We start from the raw sequence: 21948 nt of genomic DNA, 5'->3' as shown, positions 1-21948 counted from the left end.
TACCTACACTTTAGATTGGCCGTGTAACCAGGAGCTCAATATATTACTCTAGTCGTAGTCGGATATTTTAGCCTTTATACTTGATTCTGCATACAATTCTTTCAACGTCCATGTAGAAGTATTGATATTTGAACGATACCGCATATTGAAGTGATTCTCAAGTCTGATGATTCGGAACAAGTATGATGCTTTTTGACTCGATTCCCATTTGACTCCCGTTCCACCCCCATATCTCTCCTCTTCTAGTCAACGCTTGAGAAAACTTGACGGTATTGCCTCCGGACGCCAATGAACACATCTGATGTCTAGAAGCGTACCCATATAATATAGGAACTAAGGCGATAATTAACTAAACCTCCTCTTCTTCCTAATTAAATAGCTAGTAGAGCACTTTACAAATCGGATACGATACATCAAAGGGTCCTTCAAATCTTCTCGTCAATTTCCTAGTCTTAGGTAAGCGTTCATGATCGGATGACTCTATACATGTAATTTAACCTGTCTATGTCGATCTTGATTGGAAGAAGGTTCGAGATATACATGTAGCCATGATTTATAACAACATGCATGGGAATATACATTTATTTAAGTCTAGTCATGAACTATATAGTACCTGATCGAGTGCTCAATTTTTTTACCCAAACTGAATAATTCGCAAGCAGTCATTAAGGAAAATCGATCTAAGTTCATAAACTGACTAGTACGTACCAAATCTCATTCTGCATGCTTAGATGCTTTCCGGAGGAGTATCTTCGGGTGGGCGGTCACACCGCATGTGAAGTTATTAAAATCCCCATTTAACATACTGTATATTATATTGTAGTGGGGTGGGGCTCCTTCAATTGAATTATTTACGGGCCTATGATGGCCGAACGGTTCCTACTTGCTTCACTAGCCGTTCACGCCACTTCGGCAAGTAAATAGCCGAGTGATGGTCTATGATTAATCATTGGGCCAGTGAATAAAAAATAGTCAATCAATATTAATAAAAAGAATCCACTGAGATATGTAGATTCTTTAACGATTGAGTCCCATATTTACAGCCATAAATAGCAATGAACAACTTAAAAGAACAATAATACTATATGAATTGACCAATATTTCATGAGTGTTATACATTGATCCTAGATTGTTTTCTAGGGCCTTGTAGCATTGCACGGAATGTCGATCAACTCGCACGGCGGTATTTCATAGTAGTTTCTTAGAAGCCCCCTTCTTTGCCCAAGATAAGCCTAGCCTATGCAAAACAACCTCCTTATCATTTTCCCCGCCATTCACCATCTCCCAAATCTTCCTCATCGCCTCCCTGAGATCTAAATCACTCACTTCAAGCCCCAATGCTTTTGCATAGTGTTGGTAACTGGTACTCGGGAAAAAGGTTCTATAGAGAGCCTTAAAGCCATCTGGGTCACCCAATGTCTTTGGAAGACTTGAGTAATGATTTATTGCATCTCCAATAAAAGAATAAAGGGAAGCGGTATCGAGCTTGGCGAAGTCAAGTTTTGAAATACCCTCCGGGGAGCTAGATCTCCCTGTGGACGGTGATTGAGTCAACGAATCGGACAAATTAGAGTCGAAAATCTTAGCGGAGCTCTGGCTGCGAGTCTTGCGAGTCGAGTTGGTAGCGACACGCGAACGGCCACGACCACGAGTTTTATGCTCAGGTTTTAGGATCTTTGTCAAAGCAGGGTCTAAGGTCGTAGTTGCGGCTGTAACGTCGAGAGCTTTATGATCAAGTTTTCTCTTTTTTGTGTGAGAGAACTCTGGGGTAACTGATTTAATTTCTTCGGGTGGTCCTTCGTATTTCTGGCGCTTTCGCGGTCTTCCTGGACCTTTGCGCGGCGGATGAAACTCAACGGCAGTTTCTTTCTTTGAGTTGACCTTGGCAGAAGTATCATCACCCTGGGAATCGATGGGGGGTTTTGGCGAAAGGGAAACTGAGGAGATGTTTAATTCCGGGGACCTTTTATCAGATGCAACCACTATAGCCTTCTCTTTCTTTTGGACTTCGGATGTGTGAATGGAAACCCTAGAATCTTCGTATCGAGCCGGAGCTTTAGATATACGAGAGCTTCTTCTTGTTGTGGTGGTTGGGTTAAGCACTTTTCTGTGATTTGAGGACCTGCTGACAAGTGGTTCCAAGCTTTTGACATTGGACTCCTTTGATACCGCAATTTTCGATGAGCCAGCGCCAATTTCTCGCTGTGTTTGAACTTGAGGTTGTGACGAAGCCTTATCCCCCATTACAGTTGTTCCGTCATGCGTTGAGCTTCTCATAGCAGATTCTATTGAACCCATAGCGGGTCGACTATCTTGTGAATCGTTCTCGATAGCGATACTATCAGATCTTGCTGTCGAAGACACTGGGGATTGGATTTCGGATTTCGGCGTCTTATTACTTTGACATTCGTTGATGGTGGTGTCGGAGGTTTCAGAGGATGACCGACCGTCAGATTGGAGCTCGTTGGTTATTTCCATGTCAGAAATTTCGAATGATATGGCGTCAGAATTCGTCATTGAATACGATTTCTTGATACTTTAGAGTTTAGATATCGTTAGTTGGGACCGAGAGCGAAATTTAATGGGGTCTAAAGCGCGAGTTCCAGTATGAGTGCGAGTGTGGGTGTTGTTGTCGGGTTATTTAGCCATATATACCTTTATGTCGAAGGTTGAAATGTCGAAGGTCGAAAGGAGAGATGGGGGGTGGTGGGATGGTGGGATCTGGGAGGGATTTATAAGAAGCTTAGGGCTCAGGATTTGAACTTCGTTGAGCTGAGCTCACCCTCGCGCTAAACAAGGCAATCTTGCGCTCAATCGGGCTTTGGAAGTGCGTGTCCCAAAATTAAGGTCCAATATGGGTTTTTTACGTTCTCTGATTTATCCCTAGTCTCACTCTAACTTATTCTACCCGAGCTTGTTCTCAACTTTGTTACAATTATACCTATAGCATTAAAAACCTACATCACCAATATCACCGTAGCGCAGTCTATGGAGAATTATATCCGATTCCGGTTGCTTTGGAGTATCGTTCCTCTTAAGTAATAGTATATGTATTAAATTCTCCCCACGACGTAAGCTTTTGTAAATAATCAATACGGGACTAGCCTCAATTATAGGCTCGATATATACTACATGTATCTAAAATGGACAATTATGAGGACTCTATGGTGACTCAAAATTATCTCGCAATATCGACATATAGCTATCCACTCTGTAAAGCTGTAATTATGATCGCCCAATCTCGGACAAATACCGCTACCGAATCTTTCTATGTATGCCTATATAACTTTTCTAGTCCTTTAAATTTTAATTTGATAGATGAACAGTAAATATTAATTTGGTGACAATAAACTATTTATCGCTGATTATTGAAAGGTACGAGGGCAAACATCTAAAGCTTGTACAGAATCGTTCCTGGCCTAGAATGCTAACAGATTACAACCGAGTAATACCTAATGCACACTTGGTAGAAATCCTTAGGGGCGACTCTTTTTTTTTCTTTCCCCAGTATAAAACCGAGTCTTTATCGCCATTTAACCTCAACGAGCTCATCACGATCCCTGATGCTAGAGCATAGGCTACTAAATATCATAGGATAGAGGAATAAGTAGAAATATAAGGATTTTGAGTATATCTTAAATACATAAGTAAAGACTCGAGAACTTTTTATTTTAAAACCAGATGTAGGATCGAGCACTATTGGTCGCTTTCCATATTATAAACATGTTTCAATACTTAGCGACGCGTTCCAGGGAGCAACCAAAATAGGTCAAGTGTTTTTCGAGTGAGAGTCTATGAAGAACCTCTAGTTACTTGTAATTGATCCAACAGTCATGAATACAAGGTGTCAACCGTCGACCTATAGTGAAAATAGAATACCTACTAGATCTTGTAAATGTGGGGTCGGCAGTATGTAGCACATATGCATGTCGTTCATTCTTATCACGTATGGCGGCGTAACTGAAACTACAGTAACCGTAGGGGTTCTTGATTAGATCTAATCTTTAGCACTTGAGTCTTGGCATTGTTATCTGATGAATGTCTCGTCACTCCAGCGGTTTGTCCTTTGCTCCCTCCTTTCCTTCCATGTCAGGCTCAACAGTGCTCACAACCAGCCATAGAACTTCGACGAGCGAGTGATTACTCACAGGGTTTCTAGGGGTGCTATCCGCTGCTGCGGTGTTTCTTATCGCTGAAAAAAACATGGCTACAGAAATTCAGATGGCCCCAATGCCCTCAAATAGCGCCGATACCGAACACGAGATCCAGGAGTATTTGAAAATCATCAAGCTTCGCGATGAAATATATGCGGGAAAACACCCCCGCTTTAAACCAGCTTCGCAACCTGGATCAGTCTTAAGATCAACTGCGCAGCCTGCCAATTCGAGCTCTGGGACTCCAGCCGACAAGAACTACTCTTCAGGTGTATCGCGTGGTCAGTCGCAGGGTTGGCCTACGGACTCTGCTGGTCAAATTACAGAGAGCCGAATAAGTGACATTTTGTTGTCAAAGTCAGATGTCTTGGTAAATGCAGAAATAAAGCTGAAGAGGCAACGAATAGAGAAGGAGTTAAAGAGGCAGGTCGAGGAGAAAAGACAAGTGACGATAGATGAGGAAGATCTGAATTTAGAGGAGGTAATGGAGAAAGTTGGACTTTCAGCGACGAGAAGTACCCGCCCTGGTAATGAAGACATGGATATGCAGACAGGAGAACCTGCACCAAGGAGAGCAGGAGTTCTCGAACAGGAGGAAAGACCAGAGGCTTATCTAATTGAAGCTCTTCGAAAACCACCTACAGGTCCAGCTGCAATGTCTACTCCACGGGAACAAGATCAAGCTTCAAGACATAGAGACTCAGAAGCGAAATCTTATAATACGCGTGATACAATTCCCGAACGCGACTACTCACCGCCGGCCCGACCTCATTATTCTGCTACGAGTCAACTTCGATCGCCCGCGGCGCCCCAGCCAGTCCGCCCAGCAAATATGGCTCGTGTAGAATCTCAGAACCAAAGAATGATAGTTGAGGTTGATGCAGAGATTCCATATGGGAGTGCCGGGAGACCTCCGTATAGAGGCCGAGTTTCACCGGTACCCTATATCAAACCCGAACCTGCATCCCCTGGTTATCGTGAGCCAGTGCCGCGAGTGCAGACTCCCGATAGAGGAAGACCCCCGAGCCGTGTTGGCCAATATGATACCGGGAGTCGGGCACGCTACGAATATCCATATGTTCCCCCAACTGGTTATTATTCTGTCCCACCTGCTCCCCCTCCTGTACCAGCTCATCGTCCGTACGACCCTTATTCACACAGGGAAGCGGACCCATATGCATGCCCCCCTGCGCAAATTGATTATGCAGCGCGCAGATCTTATACGCCGGCATATGTGCCCCCAGTGGCATCAACATATCCCCCACGGCCACCATATGATGAATTTGACCGTAGGTATCCACCCCCACCTCCAGTACCTATACGTCAACCTTCACGTGTGGGAAGAAGATCTGCTTCACCCCCGGGACCGTACCGGCATACTCGCCACTCAAGTCGTTCTGTCTCACCTACCGAGCGTGGGAGGAGAGAATCCCCTCGGCTCGTTAATTCGGGGTATCGGCCACAGAGCAGGATGCCTCTAAGTCCTCCTCGTATCGACCAGTACGGTAGAACAATACCTCAACCATCTTCGGCTATTCAGCAACAACGAGGCAGTGAGATATATGTTGCGGAATATGGACATCCCTATGCTCCGCATCGTGAAAGACCAGCTTACGGTGATGAAAGGTCGCTCTACTATCAACCTCAAGCTCCGGTTCATTATAATGAATCGCCGAGGCCGGAGAGCAGTATTGTAGCTCGGGAAGCGGAAGTGAGAAGTTACAGAGATAGAGAGTATTCTTATTCAACAGCAGCAAGACAATCTTTACCGCCACCTCCAATTATTGGGGGTGGATATCCTCCACCACCGCTCGAATACGCCCGGACATCATCCAGAGCAACCTCCAGGGCACCTGTGGGACTACCTACAGAAATCCTGGATTATCCTCGGGGAATTGGTGAAAGGGGTGATTATCATGACCGATCCCTTGCCAGGCCTGATGAGAGGGAACGGGATCATGGTGGACGCACAAGCGCTAGACCTGATGAGAGGGGAGGATACCTGCCCATAAGGCATGCCAGTGCGCGACCAGAGATATCGAGAGGCTATGGAGAAAGGGAATATGCAGCAATCCGCCAACAAAGTGTGAGACCTGATGTGAGAAGAGACGACTCGAGAGAACAGTATATGGAACCTCTACCAATTACGGGAGGCTTTGCTAGGGATTCAGGGCAAATGCAGCCACCACCAAGGCTTCCCTATGCTGGAAGCGAGTATGGAGACTCTAGATATGGCCGGAAATATTGAGTTTTCTTTCTTTCTTTCTTTGAGTTTTTTTTTCCTCCGAGAAAAGGCAAGGACTGCACTGTATGAGTATATGTAGGTGATGTCAGAGAAGAGGCATATTAGTTGACTCAACCGGAGTGATAATTGATATCTATGGCTAGTTATATCATATTTAAATGTTTACCAGGCCCCTAAAACTACCAATAATAATTACCTACCATTCTACAGACATGCCTGGAAATGATTTCTGGTTTGTGTTAGCCAAACTTAACAGTTCACGTGATCTCAAAGTACCAACCACAATTTGTGGCCCTGATCGAAGAATCGGCAACTACCGACGATTCAGAGCCGTTAAGTGGCTTGTGAGATTAAGACAGAGCCGCCGGGAACCGTTGGAAGCTTGTGTGAGCATCGATAACGACGCGACCGAAGATCGCAAAGCGAACAGTTTCGTTTGCGCCCCCGATAGACATTCTCTAGCCAATTAAGGTGACTTAAAACATCTAAAGTGCATGTGCCTAGGAACTACCGTAAGAATACCAGGATAGGTTAACCTTCATAACATAGAGTACCTATGTACATGTCTTTTCTCACAATACTCAAGGCGCACACTCAGTTTAATCACGAGTTTCAAAAGCAGTGGTTTTTCGGTACAAATGGGAACGCAGAAGCTTTGAAATTGAGAAAATTCTCAGCAAGAGCCTACTTGTCGGGAGTCGTGTGATATCTATGACGGTTTCTCTGACATTGAAGTCCGAGGCTTGCATAATATGTCATTGTTATGATTAAGCACAAGTGATGATACTAGGTACATGTAATAAAGTCGCCTGCTGCCGGAGTCAAGAATTAAGCGGCGGTTTCTCAGTGGGTCTACCCAAGCTCAGTGGGAAACGTCAGAATTCCAGACTTTCTGAGCGGCAAGTTTTCTCGTCACCCACGATAGAGGGAAGCATAAGTGCCTCTATCGTATCATGTAGCTGCAGGAGGTTCCGCCGTTGCGTCTGGTTCGGTAACACAGAGAAAGAAGTCGTAACCGACGAACTGCTACAATCCAATGTCATCCATCCTCTCCCCCCTCTCGCGTGGTTCCAGAACCAGGACATCAACCGCCAAGTTCTTGTTTTTTGTGATGGTGAATTGTGTGGTAGTGGAAGTGATGGTGTTTACCAACCTCCGGTGGTGGTGGTGGTGGTGGCCTGTGCTTCGCGTTTGGCATTCACTGCAGATCTCCATTTTCCAATTTCCACTCTCTTATCCACACCCTCACGCACATCGCCCAGAGTTTGTCGTCTTGAGATCCTAATCATGATCACCCATCTCCCAGATCTCGTGTTAGCTTTTCTATATCCAATTCCCATCATTCCGCTGTCTCCTCGGCCTACCAGTTACACCCCCATTCTTTGAACTACAGATCAATCAGAGAGAGCCCTCGGCTTGTTCGTACATACATGTATTTACCTACATATTGTACGCACGTGTATGTACGTGCATGTACGTACACACTACGCTGTACCCAAGAAGACCGCTGTACTTTTAGAAATAATTGTGTTCACTCTCATTAGCTTTGCCTGACACCCGAGCGCGTTCACTCACTGCTGCTGCTGCTGCTGCTGCAGTGTCTGTATGGGAACGAACAGATACACTTAGGCCAGCCAAATCAGACAGACATACCAAGTGCATAAGAGGCGAACGAGGGAAGAGAAAGCTGTTCACACTAGTCAAAGTTTTATAACCCTTCCCTCCCTTTCTCGTCTTCTCCGAGCGCCGCTTCCTTTGGGCACTTCCATCTGCCACCAACCACCAACTCGTACCCCCCCTCCCAATAAAAGACCTCCAGTTCGCTTGCCCCAATTTATTCTTTCGCTTCCTTCTTATTCTTTCTTCCTCCTTCCCCTCTTCGTGTCGCCCCGCCTTCTTGTATCAATTACGGTTATTAGAAAGCTCCCATCCACGTTGTTGCTAGTATCAATCGTCACTGTTCGCTCATTATCATCACCCATCATCATTATCTAAGGTCTTGGGTGTTGAGAACCCCAACTTTGGAAACCAAATACCACCGTCACGCCCCACAAAGTCACTATAAATACCTATATCTGTCTCTTTACAACCCCGAAAGTGTTCGATCCTCGCTTTCATCTTAAAGAGGGGGTGCTTTTGTCAGAAGTAGCAGTTCACGATGTTCAACGGCCACCACCACCATCAACATCACCATCATCACCACCAGCAACCAATCCATGGACTTCCACCAAAACCTGTATTCGACAACGGCTCGCCGCTTAGTCTCTCACCAAGTAATAAGGGCCCAGCAAAACCCAAGGACGAAAATAACCCCGTTAGCTACTCTTTTTGCATTCCCTTTAGCATATTGCCAGGCCCGGACCCCGATGACATAATTACGGCAAGCCCGGGAGCGAAAGAGAGATGGATACAGTCAGTCGAACGTTTTAATGATACCGACACCCCTGCATACTCACTACCGATACACCAGGCGAATGTGGACACATTGAGGAAGTTGTGTAAAGAGATATCTGACGCATTGGAGTTCAAGTGCGAAGCGGCGTTGACGGTATCCGAGCCCCAACACGGTTCTTATCGACAGACCAAGAGAGGGATCATTACGAATGTATGGCTATCTGGTCATCCAGAGTCGGTGCTGCGGGCCAGAGGCGTAATTATGCAGAATACACCAGTCGCACTAGTAAGTTTGGCCAGAGGACCTCGGGGATGAGAGGGAACAGGTTAGTAATAAAAACTGTTTGCGCAGAGGACAGCCTACGTGAACATTGATCGTGATCAAATTTATGATGATGAGAATGTCTTCAACCAAAATTTCTTTTCTCATCTAGAGCACACAGCGAGCTTTACCGGAACGGATATCTTTCTGTTGAAGACCCCCGGGATAAGCGCAGACGCTGCGGCGGCGGCAGATCTTGGAAATAGCACCAGCCAAAGTAACAGGTTACAAATCAAAATCTATGGTGACTATGAAAGCGTTGAGCATGCAAAGACAAGAGTCCTTGTCGCCATTGACGATATGGTAAGCACATGACACCGATCCCAACCTCACGGCATCGATCTTATTTACAATTTTTTAGCTGGGCCAGGTCTTAGATACTACAATGGTCGAGCTATCCACGCAATCCTTGATATGTGGTCGCGGGAGAAAGAACATCAAGCACATTGAATCGCAAACTCGAACGGCAATATACTTCCCACCACCATTTCCCCGTATCTATGGCTACAGACCCCCTCATGCTACCTCACGAGACCCGGATCAGGTATTCATCACAGGTAGCTGCCGCGAGGATATCGCCAAGGCCGAAAGAATGCTTGTCAACATTGTACGGTTAATGCTTAATTTGCTTGTAGAAATGATTGCTGATTACCACTGTAGCGTCGTGGCCTAAGACTTTACGTCAAGGACGTCTCCATTACGATGACGAAACTTGATTACCTTCTCCTTGAACGTTTGGATGACATCAAGAAGATTATGGAGGCGAACGCAACTTATGTCCAATTGCCACGCCTCGGATCGTTAGGACAACGGGATGTCTGCATGAGGATCCAAGGAACAGAAACCCTCAATATTGAGCGTACAGTTCGATCAATTATGGCCATCTGCGGACAGTATTATAATGCTACCTGGTGGATGATCCCTCCGGACATGCACCATGGCGAACTTACTTCATTACCGGCGCCGCAAGATCTCAGAAAGATGATCACCGATATTTCGGCATTTAGTGGGGCTGATATTGCTTTTAATAAGCAATCATTTGATATGTGTGGTGTAGACGACTGTGTGAAGATCGCTATGCACATTTTGAGTGAAGTGCGCCTCGTCAAGCAGTATCCGTTTCAGACCCGGGTAAAGATTGAGCTTGCCAACGAACACAAAGAATTCGTTTCCGGAAAGAAGAACGGCAAAATCAATAAAATCATGGGCCAAGCTGGTATACAAATAGTATTCGACGCGTTTAACGAATACAACTTCTTCATTGACGTTGTTTCCAATAATTTCGAACAAGCAGCATTAGGCCTGCATTTGGTCGAGCATGAGCTTCCGGCATCAGTGTCTTTTCATGTCCCAGATTCTTATCACAAGCGCATCATAGGGATCGGCGGGCAACATATTCAGAGGATAATGAAAAAATATTCGGTTTTCGTAAAGTTTTCTAATGCAATGGAAAGAGGTTCTGCAGGAAGAATGGAATCCGATGATTCTAAGGTAGACAACGTCGTCTGCAGGACGCCGGCTAGAAACGCAAAGAATTTGGAATTGGTGAAGGCGGAAATTATGAAAATGGTTCAACAGGCTGATGCTGAAATCGTGGAGGAAAACGTCATTGTGCCACGGTTACTCCATCGACCATTGATGGCACAACGTCAAATATTTGATGATCTCGAGGCAAAATGGGGGTGCTCAGTCATATTTCCGAGTACTGAATCAGCGAGCGATGTGGTAAAAATCAAGGGTCCTGAGTGGCAAATCCCTCAGGCTGTTCATGAGTTCTTGGTATGTGCACTTCTAAAGCAGTAACATCCTCACGGTTTTATCTAATAAGTTTAGTCTCACGTTCCCGAATCTCATAAAATTCAACTGTTGAGATCGAAACAGCTCGAAGATCTAATCCATGGAGAAGCCATCAACCACCAAGTTACTGAACCTATGCGAAGGCAGTTTGGAATTGAAATGAATTTTGAGCGCAAAGAAAACTACGCGAAAAACCAAACTGTATCTTTTACTTACACTAGGAATAACGCAGGAGGTGTTCGAGATGCTATAGATATGTTGACAAACTTTCTTGTTGCAAATGGCGTTGATGCAGAACCAGTCAATGGAGCACTTCCGCGCCCAAAATCAGACTCTTTTGAAGATTATGCACCGTTTTTTGAACAACGCATCCTTCAAAAGACTTCACCCGTCGGATCACTCGGTTCCACCACTGCCCAAGGTAACCGACTTTCGGTAGATATGGGAATTTTGGGAGGGGCTATTCACGGCGAGCCAGGTCCGTTGACAGAAGAAACTGAAGCTGCTTTTTATGAGGGAGCTAGGAAGGCCTCTATTGTGGCTTCGGCTACATCATCTGACGCCGGATCTGCTGGGATGTCAGCACCAGGAAGTGCCGTGAGCTCAAGTGCTCGCTTGGCTAATCATCAGAGGAGCGGATCTATTGCTTCGCTTTCTGGATGGGATGGAATCCCTGGGCCATTACTTGATGGCGAGGATTGGACGAAATTGGAGGTTAATGATACCAGGTCAAGATCTTCTTCTGTGGCCGCGCCTTATATCTGATATACCCACTTTCCAACCTTTTCTCCTCTACTTCATTTTTCTTTTTGGCGTCTAAGTCTCTGGGTGGGGGATTGTTTATTTACGGTTATTCCCTTTGTCTTTATGATACCATCCTGGCCTTAACATGTCACTATGTGTTCTGGCATGGACATTCCCTATGTGCCTTCTTTTCTGGATTACGTCTCAAGAGGTTTGGGATGGTTTACTTACAGTATCTTCGTCTTTTTTTTATCCCCCCTCCTACCTCTTTCCTTTTCATATTTTATTTTCCGACTTACGGATATCTCCCTAAATGGGGTAGTGAAGTTTTATGTTTGGGTTTCATCAATGGCGCATCAGTACTTTCCCTCGGGGAAACAAAAGGCGATAGAACAGGGTACGAGAATTGTGTGTGTATTGAGCTGCGTTGGCCATACATGTAGTTATTTTGTTTTTACAGTGGCAACTAAGTGGAACTTTGTAAATTACATTCTAAGGCAAGTATATTTTTGGATATCATTGGTTGGTGGGAAATAAAAATTTATATCCCCCTTGGTTTCCTACAGTTGCGTCCCCCCCACCGCACACTCCAAGCAATGCGAAGAACATCCTCCGGGAAGACCCCGAGCAACCCCCCCCGAGCACCCCCTACAGTAGCGCGCTATGAGAATCCTGAGAGCCAAGAAAGGTCTTATGTAGGATAGTCCTTATGTAATTAATGAATTAAACCAAAAAAAAAAAAAGGATAGTCCTTGTCTTCATCATGGAATATCACTCGGTTTATCATTCTCTCTGGATTAGGCTGACTATCAGCCTGTTGATACCCGAATAAGATTGGAGACTAATAATTCGAGCTTAGTTTGTTTCTATTATTTACTAGTTTTGCGAAACGCTTGGGCATATGATTGGTCGAGAGCTAGAAACCCTAACCCCATGGCAACCAGCCTATCCACCAAAAATTGGGAGCTGGCAGTGACACTGGTATGCCGAACTCATTAACAGGATGGCATTGGGGGTGGAATTAACTGGAGGTAGCATCAACTAGAGCTAGAATTAATTGGAGGCGATATTAGAATTAATACCTTAGGTATTGGAATTGGTGCCTTATTATTAACCGAAGGAACTGGATCACTACGGAGGAGGTGGACATTTGCGGGGGCTGGCAATGAGTGACTATGAGAGCTGGCTATGGTCAACAACTGGCTATGGCCAACTGTGGGAGCTGGCCATGGGAAACTACTGCAGATGGCTAAGGGAAACATTAATTAACTACCGGAGCTGGCCAACTACTATGGGTGAGCAAGTACGTGTACTGGAGGTGGTAAATAATGCATGGCAGGAGAGACCTCGCGGTCGCGAGGTGGGCCACTACTAGTACTTCGTATGATAATATTAATTGCAAGTCGTAAACTTCACCGAGTGATATTCCATGAATGTGTTTATAAATTTCTAACTCTAGTTGATTCGCTCATCCAATGATCTAGGTGGGGCCAATCCGGGAAGTAGAAATATCTGCCCGGGCCAGTCGTAGTGTAAGAGGCGTATTTTCGGCTACTCGGGGCAGGTAAGAAGAACCTGAAAATGACTCTTGATGGTAACAACCTCTGATTCGCGGCTGGCGAAAAGCTACACCAAATTGAGCACCTGCTTGCAGCTTGCATTTTCAGGTTCTTATTGCCTGCCCCGAGTACATATCAGCATTAGTCAATGGCTTATCGCTCATACGTATTGAGTAATTATATACGAATCACATCTAGATTGGTTATCAGCAAGTTTTGGTTTTTTTTTTTTTTTTTTTTTTTTTGTTAGCTGGGGTTGCAGAATGAATGGCATTTTACAGCCAGATTTAAAGACACAGACGGGCCTTCCAGGATCAGTTGCGCCAATCAAGAAAGATCCAGGAGGTTGCGATTATTCCGTTGCGGACTAACCAACCAACAAAAAAAAAAAAATCACATTCATGGTGAAAGATGCACATTTGGGCGTCCTGGCTTGCACAGTTGGTGGAGGTAATGGTTACGCGTGTACCTACGCAACGAGGCAACGAGTCTACAACCAACAGCACGGGACCCTGGAAAATTCTCTAGAACCTAGAAACGTGATCTTACTATGATAGCCGTTTCGACGTAAACCTTAGCTGGTTTGGCTACTCTGGAAGATCGCCTTACGGGTATGTGCTGATATATCAATCCGCGATTGAGGTTTCCTGTTACCACAACTCCCGATGATTCTGCAGGGATAGCTAGATGTTCATGAAGAACTGTATAAACAAGGGAGTCATAAAAAGCGTTGTTAAACATGGCTCGTAGCCATGATTCTGAAGTATCGGCAAACACTGTAAATGGCAAAATAGCTAGGATGAGGCTGTTCTCGAAAGAATCAGATAATTGGGGTCACAGCAAGCCTTAAGGGAGGTTTATGTTGGAAAATTGTTCACCGTCTTATTGGCTATATCACTCCACGTGTAATATCCTACGCATGAAGGGTGCATGCACGTCGATACTCGGGGCAGGTAAGAAGAACCTGAAAATGACTTTTGATGGTAACAACCTCTGATTCGCGGCTGGCGAAAAGCTACACCAAATTGAGCACCTGCCTGCAGCTTGCATTTTCAGGTTCTTATTGCCTGCCCCGAGTACCTGTACCCACTCTACCCTATGTTAAAATGTAGGTATGTAACTGAACATGTTGGGAGTTGGTCAGCCATTGGAACATCCACTAAAAAGCAAAGACGCCGCCGTATTGGCTAGTTGTCACTACACCACCCCCCTTTACCTTGGAAAAAGCAATAATTATAATAGGCACAGTAGGGCTGATAAGTTTATGGTTCAATATGTATGTAGACCGTGTGCACCTGTGCCGAGAATGTACCTGTGCCGAGCATCTTATCTGATCTCTAGGGATCCGCTCCAAATGGTGGCTAAAATGCTGCCTTTATTATAAGGTGCTCGGCACAGGTACATGCTCGACACAGGTGCACACGGTCTAACCATTCTACCTATTCGCCATAGATGTCTCGGGAAAAAGTATGTCTTGGAACACTTGCCTGAGTATGTTGCTTTTAAGATTAGGTAACTTTACGGTTCGTACGAACACAGTCAACTCCATGCCAAGATATTATGTGCAACGATGTACTATGTGCGGCCTTCTGTCCCATACTATCAGAGTATTGATTGTTGCCTTTAGACGGAGTCATGCCACTTATTGATCCCGGCCCCGGCAACGATTGCGCCTAATTCGTACCTACAGATCCCAGCTACTTGGACAGCGGATTTACTGACATGGAAAGGTCTGCAGGGAAGAAACGAACGGTATGCCGTACCCTAATGCGTCGTATAAGCTTGTGTAAATATCACGAAGGCTAGGAGATCGACTTCAGAACCGGTGTTGAAACTGCAAATCCTATATCTAGTTAACAAGCGCCGAGAAGGTACACCAGCAACAGTTATGTGTTTCTTTTAGTTTAGGTTACATTCACGGATTCAGTGGCCCGTGAATGGGAGCTATCTACGTTTCTGAGCGATTTCGTAGTGCAACTGTTAGTCCGCCGATAGCTCTCCCTGTATCACCCCGGGAACCGTTTGAAGTTTGTTTGGATACTTTATTTGAAACAGCGACGGTTGTTTCGTCAGGTGTGACAGATGAGATTTAACAGGATGGTGGAATCTCTGACAGTCGGGATATGCATCCAACCGAAATTTAACACTTGATCTGTATATTTTGTCGATCTTTAATATATGTTGCGGATCAGTAATGGTGAGTTCAGTATGCAAACGTGGAGCCTGATGTGAATGTGCGACTGGTTTTTGCGCCCACAATAAGAGTAAAAATCTCAAATTGTGGCACTGGCTGGTAGAAACACTGATTACCTATGAGTAATTAATTAACTAAATGTTTCCCTTTTCATTGGGGCGTTTTCAAATCGGGGGATCCTTGACGATCCTCAGATCGTGGCGCGTGTTGCGTTATTTGGTGCACACTCGAGTGGACAGGAAAGAGATTCACTTTGGTGATACCAGGACCTGAAAATCATAGTCACCAGAGACTCAGAACACTAGAGTAGGTACTATGATAAGCTTGGCATATGTTTATGCTTTACAGCTGTAGAATAGAACAATTAAAGCAGTAATCTAAGCCCTACACTTACTGCAGTGCTGTCCCATTGAAATAATTTCCCCGATTATACTCAGTGCCTCTGAAAGTCGCGTCAAACAAAATGGCCACAGCCATTTGAGTGTCTACCGAGGTTTAGGCGCGGGTTGCGCGAAAAGACTGTCTAAACTTCTTTAGAAGGACTTCAGCTAGTCGGCCAAGAAGATTCCCGATCGATTGCGTTGATATTAGATACATGTATGTAAGTAGCCCCTGGATTCCTGGAACGGTGGAACGTGCTAGTGTTGCGAACTCGCTTCATGATCCTTCCGCACTAGCGTCTTAATTTCACCTCCAGCAATGACCAAGCCCGAAAGCTCAGGTAATGGAAATTTCAGGTGCACACACGCGCGCGCACACAGGCGGGGAGGCGGGGGGACATGGGGGGTATTCATGATATCGATAATGTGGATAAGTGAGGCACAGAATACCCATGATGCCTTAACAGAAGCACAAAAAGCGGGAGGAGCACGAGGAAGGAGAGGGGTGGTTGTAGTTAGCTATTAATAAGAGGGGTGGTGATCTTCTATCAGTCAATTAGGGCGGGGCCAAAGCAAAAAAGGGGCATGGGGGACGTTCCATTCGGCAGTGGATGCTTTGCCATTCTATTGAGGAGCACGTTTTCTGTGAGATTTGAGATTGAAATGCTCCTCAAAGATAAAAGAATGAGTTAAGGTGAAAAGCCGGGGGCTTTCTTGTATGTAGCATTCCTCCGTCGACAAAGACTTCCCTTGAAAGTTCAGACCCCTACAACAAACCCCATCAGCCGATTTCTGGACCAGAGCTCTTACTTTACACTTAAGTACAAATCCAAGGCCGGTCCAGAGAAGAACCAAGAGTGTCGGGACAGAAGGAGCAATAGGAAGAGGAGCACCCAGCAACAGCAGAACCACTACCCTAACTGATTCGGCCGTCGACAGCAAAGGCGACTGCATACACTGCATACAACAAGCGAGAGCTACTGCTGCTGCTGCTGCTGCACTGCTCAGGGAGAGAAAGGCGAAGAACAAGTAAGGCTCCACATAATCGCACCTGTCCGTCCAGTGCGCTTGAAGCCCTGGAAGCCTGTCCCTCTCCTGTAGCCGTAGCTGTAGCCGTGGTCGGTCCGCTAGACTGGAAACCCGCACTCAACCTCCAAAAGAAGAAGTAGGCGGCTGAGCAGATAGACATCGCGGCTTTCTACGTGAAACCCCGTCCCTGACCACCACACCAATCTCCAATCTCCTCCGCCATCATCAACGACGGGAATCCGGGGGCGACACAGGCAGGCCAAATTGTTCTCCAAGTTGCAGCTCCATCACTATACGTTTTTCCGTATCTTTCACTATACATTCACACTCACAAATCACTCTCTGTGTGCTCACCCTCCGTTGATCCCGGTATTACGAATTCACTTTCCACCCAACACCCCCTCCCCTTCAGAACACGCACGAACGAATACCAGCTGGAAATCTGTTTTTGTTTGTAGAGGAATCGAAATATATCTTACCGGTATCGTGGCTCCGGACGGGATACCGCGATTTAACGACTGTAGTATATTAGGAGGACGAATAGTTTGTGGCAGCTATGGAATCTCCAGATCACGATCATGAACCCGAATCACCAGTCACAGAGGATGAAGACTCTTTTCCTTGTAAAGGATGTGGAAATGTACGGACCGAATACCATACTAAAAAAAAAAAAAAAAAAAAAGTTACTGACTGGCGAATAGATTCTAGAAGAGGGGAAAGCTTTCGAGCTATGTGAGTACATCTTGGTTGATCCAAATTTCCGCAGTCATGGCCCTATGATCTCTGGCTAACAATATCGCAGCGGGGAACAGATGGCATATCGATTGCTTCCGGTGCAATAAGTGCGACACGCTACTGGACTCGGATGCTAACTTGCTGTTGCTCGGTGACGGCTCCCTGATTTGTAACAACTGTACATACAGCTGTGCAGCTTGTCAAAACAAAATCGAGGACCTCGCAATTCTTACAGGAGACCAGGCATTTTGCGCAGGATGTTTCAGATGTCGGAACTGCAAGCGAAAAATTGAAAATCTCAAGTATGCCAGAACTTCGCAGGGGATATTTTGTATGAGCTGTCATGAAACTATTATGGCCCGGCGACGAAAACGCAACAAAACGGCAAAGACTCCAACTTTGGGGAGCAATGCGGCGTCGCCGATGCTTTCGTTAGACAAGTCTCTCCCTTCTTTGCCAGTGGAAGATGATTCTCCCTCAGATGGCCATGTAACTCCAACGGAACTATCACCGCGGCCACGGCCACCAAACACCAGAACTATATCTTCAAGATCAGGCCACACCCCTGATCAGCTGTCACCGTTAGGATTTATTCCTCCAGGTATAACATTAAGCCTAACAGACATGTTTAAAGCTTTATTTTTGACTTGTACATATAGAAAATCATCTTCGCACCACCCCTCGCTCGTATAAACGATATTCACAAAACTCTCAAGTCTCGGAGCACTCGACAGATAACTCAACCAACAATGGGACATATGATCCATATTCGTTCATCCCAGTGGTTCTTGACCCTTCACCGCCTGCTCCGGATCCCCTACCTAGCACGACTTATAGACCAAACCGATCATCTTCATACAATATCTATCAGAATCTTCACGAGCGAGACCAAGGCCGAAATCAGTTAACTAATTCACGTCCATCTTTTGAACGCAATATATCCGAACCATCAATTCACCTGGATACCGACAAAGTAAGACGTCCATATGTTCCGTCTCAAGGATCCCGCCAATACCCAGGCAGTGGAGACGGGCAAGATATGAGCAGAAAATCGCATGATTCCGGCCGGGAAAGGTTAGAAAAGGAATATCTCTCGAGTGAGGCTTATAACCCATCTGCGTATTATTCGAAGGAGAATGAGAGTATTAAGGCACCTTCACAAAAATCGATGATTTCTCAAAATCAAAATCAAAATTCTCCAGAGAAGAGAGAGAATTTCAAGCTTGGAGAGGTGCCAAATGAGAGGAAGAAGTCAGTGGGAACAATCAGATCTGTAGATGATGATTATTCACATGAGATCTCGATTTCATTTTCTCCATTGGACCTGGACATGTCACCGCCAGCAGTCCATCCAGAAATACCACCCAGAGGAGACTCATACAAGCCACCTGTGACATCTCCGGCATCTGTGCACAAGAAATCTTTCGAGTCGCCTATTCATTCAAACTCTTCATCAGGCCGGTCCCAGAGATCTCATGGCACATCAGGCTCGAATGCATCAGCCATAACTGCTGCCGAATCGCCAGAGGTTGCAATTTCTAACGCCCAAGGAGCTAGCGAATCTAGGCCACCCGGTATCAAGATCAACACTGGGGCCATTATTCCCAGTGCCAATTACCAGGACACTCCTTCATCCTCTTCGAGTCAACAATTACCCCCATTCTTATCAAAACCCGTATCCCATCCTCGTCCCTCAACTGCACATGCCACTACTCGCAGCGACAATCTACACTTGATGACAAATTATGATCTTTCATCAACAATCTTGCCACACCCTTTCAAATCGCCAGTAAGTGATTTGAGTATGGATGAAGATATCGCAAGAGTTTTCGGTGCAGGTGACCAGGCCTCAATTCTCCGAAGAGTATCGAATGCCGTCAGACATGGACGAAGCTTCAGTGATTTGGCAGCTAGAACTAGCTCTTCGCCAAAGTGGCCAAGATCACCAAGTGCCGGTCATCCAGGATACATTCCATATAATACAGATATCAGCCCGGTTTTGTCGCTGGATGCCAAAGAGGAGAATATCGTCCTCAAACAAGAACTTCGACGTGCAATGTTAAGAGTTGCCGAGCTTGAGGCTAAACTAACTGTAAGTTAACTTCCGGAAAAGAATTATGGGGTATACTAATAACTATATGCAGCAAGCGGGAACCGCAAAGGCCCTGGACTCCAATATCACGGAAAAGAGGAACACAGTTGCTTTGTTGGAAACTGAAAGGGAGGCCTTTTTGCGTGAGCTCATGGTAATTAAAGAGAGGGTTGATGCTGCTAAGGACGGGTCAGTATCTTTTGGATCTCATGGATGAAAATCTACTAAACATCTATAGGCAACCACTGAATATGGAAGAGCTGAAGTCTGATCTCATCCGTGGTGTAACACGAGAATTAGAAGACCTAAAGGCAACCTTGAAAACAGAAATCCAGCGCCTTGTCGCTCAAAGAGATCAATTGGTTGAAGAGGTCAACATGTTTGCCCATACTCGCGAACAGACTATACAGGACACCGAGCAGCTTAATTTGAAGAATGCACAGTTAGCTGATCTTAACAATGAACTCACGAGACGGATTCAGGGTCAGTTCAAAGCTAATAAAGCACCAGTCAATGGATTGGGGATTTTTACCGGAAATCCCATGGATATCTTAGAAAGCATGAAGGGTTCATCGGAGGAGAAACGGCCACCGACCGCGAATACATCTTCAGCGTCGATGTCAATGTCAAGCATTTCAATTCCCATCCCTGTCCAGGATTACCAGCAGCAGCCGCTACAACATCAGCCAACCCAACCACAATCCTCACAATCACAGCTTCATGCCAACGATGGGGCCGAGGTTCTAGTAGCTCAGAAGGTTACTACGTTGAAGAATGGCGCACAACCGAAAAAGACTTTCTGGAAGAAGGGAAGCGCTTCAATCATGAAGGGGGCTGGGAAAGGATTTAATAAGGTTTGTGCCCCCGAGAACGATGCAATTTTATTAATTGGACGAATTGTGTTGACTCTCCTGATTTGCGGAAGGTCACATCTGTCGCCGCTCCAGACGCACCTGGTGCCAAGATTTTCGGTGCACGAAAGGGCTGGGCGAAGAACAACAAGAGTGGTACAAGCGCTTTAGGTGGGTCCGGATCTTCTAATGCTCTTGGAGATAACGGTGTCCGTAAGTGTACCCCAAAACCTTGGTGATTGTCCTTGTTTCATTTCCCTAACAGTTACAGTTGGACTTTTCGGTACCGAACTCGAACAGCGAGCCGAATACGAGGGCAACCGGATACCTAATGTCGTTCAGAAATGTATCCAAGAGGTTGAAATTCGAGGAATGGACTTTGAAGGAATCTACAGGAAGTCCGGGGGCGCCTCGCAAATGCGCCAGATTCAGGATGCGTTTGAAAGGGGTGAAGATCCACAATTCGATAGCAATGTCGACATTTGCGGTGTAACGAGTGTGCTCAAGCAATATTTCCGGAATTTGCCGAACCCGCTCCTTACATATGAGATCTATGAGCGTTTCGTTGAAACAACAAGTACGGACCTTACCAAAGCTTCGAATCGGTTACTGATACTGACTTTTTTTCCTCTATAGATGAACCAGAGGATGAAAAGCGAGTAGAAATTATAAAGGACCTGATTGATGAACTTCCTTCCATTCACAGGGACTGTTTACAGTTTGTGGTGTTCCACTTGGCCAGGTAAGTCACATTGCTCTCTTACGCTTTTTTTTGTTTGAGTTGACTGACACCGTTCAGGGTTGCCGCGAGGAAAGAAGAGAATCTTATGACAACAAGAAATCTGGCAGTGGTTTTCGCACCAACGTTGCTGCGACACATGACCGATGAGCGTGAGATTACCGACATGCACGCGAAGAACAACGCGATCCAGTTTCTCATTGACCATAACGAGGTTATCTTTTGATTTTGTTTTTGTAATGACTGGGGGCACAAGCAGCCCATATTGGCGTCCTACATTTCAATCATTTGCTTTTTTATATACCTTCTTGTAACTTTTTCCCCCCCTCTGGTCGTTTGATTTGGTTATGTATGTGTGAGAGCGGACAAAGGGGGCGTTCTTTTTTTGTTTGTTATATCATTCTCATCAAAATTATTCTTTTTTTCTTCTTTTTTTCTTTCTTTTTTTCATTTTTACCGTGATCGCATGGGAATTGGAACATTTCTATTCTATTATGTTTTGTCTTTTTCTCTTTCCTTTCCCTTTCTTTTTTGGGAGCGAAGGTAAAGGTGATTAATTTCTGGGGCGGGGGGCGGGAGGAGGGGGTCTTCATACCTAGTACGCTATATACGTCGACTATGAGAGAGCGTGATGGTTATGTTTTTCAAGAATTGAAAAGTTCGAGATCTAGCTATACGGTCCTTTCGTATTTGTACTGTCGTTTCGTGTCCAA

General features: G+C 45.4%; 4 protein-coding genes across 4 annotated transcripts; 3 read left to right on the top strand and 1 right to left on the bottom strand.

Moving 5' to 3' along the window:
• Positions 1 to 1188: 1188 nt before the first annotated feature.
• On the bottom strand, positions 1189 to 2517 carry LAJ45_00322 (uncharacterized protein; the record flags this gene model as incomplete). Its single annotated transcript, XM_046109923.1, has 1 exon — positions 1189 to 2517. The coding sequence occupies one exon, from the start codon at positions 2515 to 2517 to the stop codon at positions 1189 to 1191; it is 1329 nt and encodes a 442-aa protein (XP_045976616.1).
• A 1686-nt stretch (positions 2518 to 4203) lies between these two features.
• LAJ45_00321 (uncharacterized protein) lies at positions 4204 to 6402 on the top strand (the record flags this gene model as incomplete). The annotated part of the gene is made up of 1 exon (XM_046109922.1): positions 4810 to 6402. One exon carries the CDS (start codon positions 4810 to 4812, stop codon positions 6400 to 6402), a length of 1593 nt encoding a protein of 530 aa, XP_045976615.1.
• A 2155-nt stretch (positions 6403 to 8557) lies between these two features.
• LAJ45_00320 (uncharacterized protein) lies at positions 8558 to 11677 on the top strand (the record flags this gene model as incomplete). Its single annotated transcript, XM_046109921.1, has 5 exons — positions 8558 to 9079; positions 9146 to 9418; positions 9477 to 9722; positions 9776 to 10894; positions 10949 to 11677. 5 exons carry the CDS (start codon positions 8558 to 8560, stop codon positions 11675 to 11677), a joined length of 2889 nt encoding a protein of 962 aa, XP_045976614.1.
• A 5697-nt stretch (positions 11678 to 17374) lies between these two features.
• Positions 17375 to 21461, top strand: LAJ45_00319 (uncharacterized protein; the record flags this gene model as incomplete). Its single annotated transcript, XM_046109920.1, has 10 exons — positions 17375 to 17458; positions 17520 to 17550; positions 17621 to 18154; positions 18213 to 19645; positions 19698 to 19834; positions 19884 to 20499; positions 20571 to 20709; positions 20768 to 21073; positions 21133 to 21238; positions 21296 to 21461. The coding sequence occupies 10 exons, from the start codon at positions 17375 to 17377 to the stop codon at positions 21459 to 21461; spliced, it is 3552 nt and encodes a 1183-aa protein (XP_045976613.1).
• Positions 21462 to 21948: the final 487 nt, after the last annotated feature.

The sequence above is a fragment of the Morchella importuna genome (genome assembly GCF_003444635.1).
Source record: "Morchella importuna strain M04M26 chromosome Unknown Morimp01GS001, whole genome shotgun sequence".
Taxonomy (NCBI): Eukaryota; Fungi; Ascomycota; class Pezizomycetes; order Pezizales; family Morchellaceae; genus Morchella; species Morchella importuna.
This window is presented reverse-complemented; position numbering and strand designations above follow the sequence as displayed.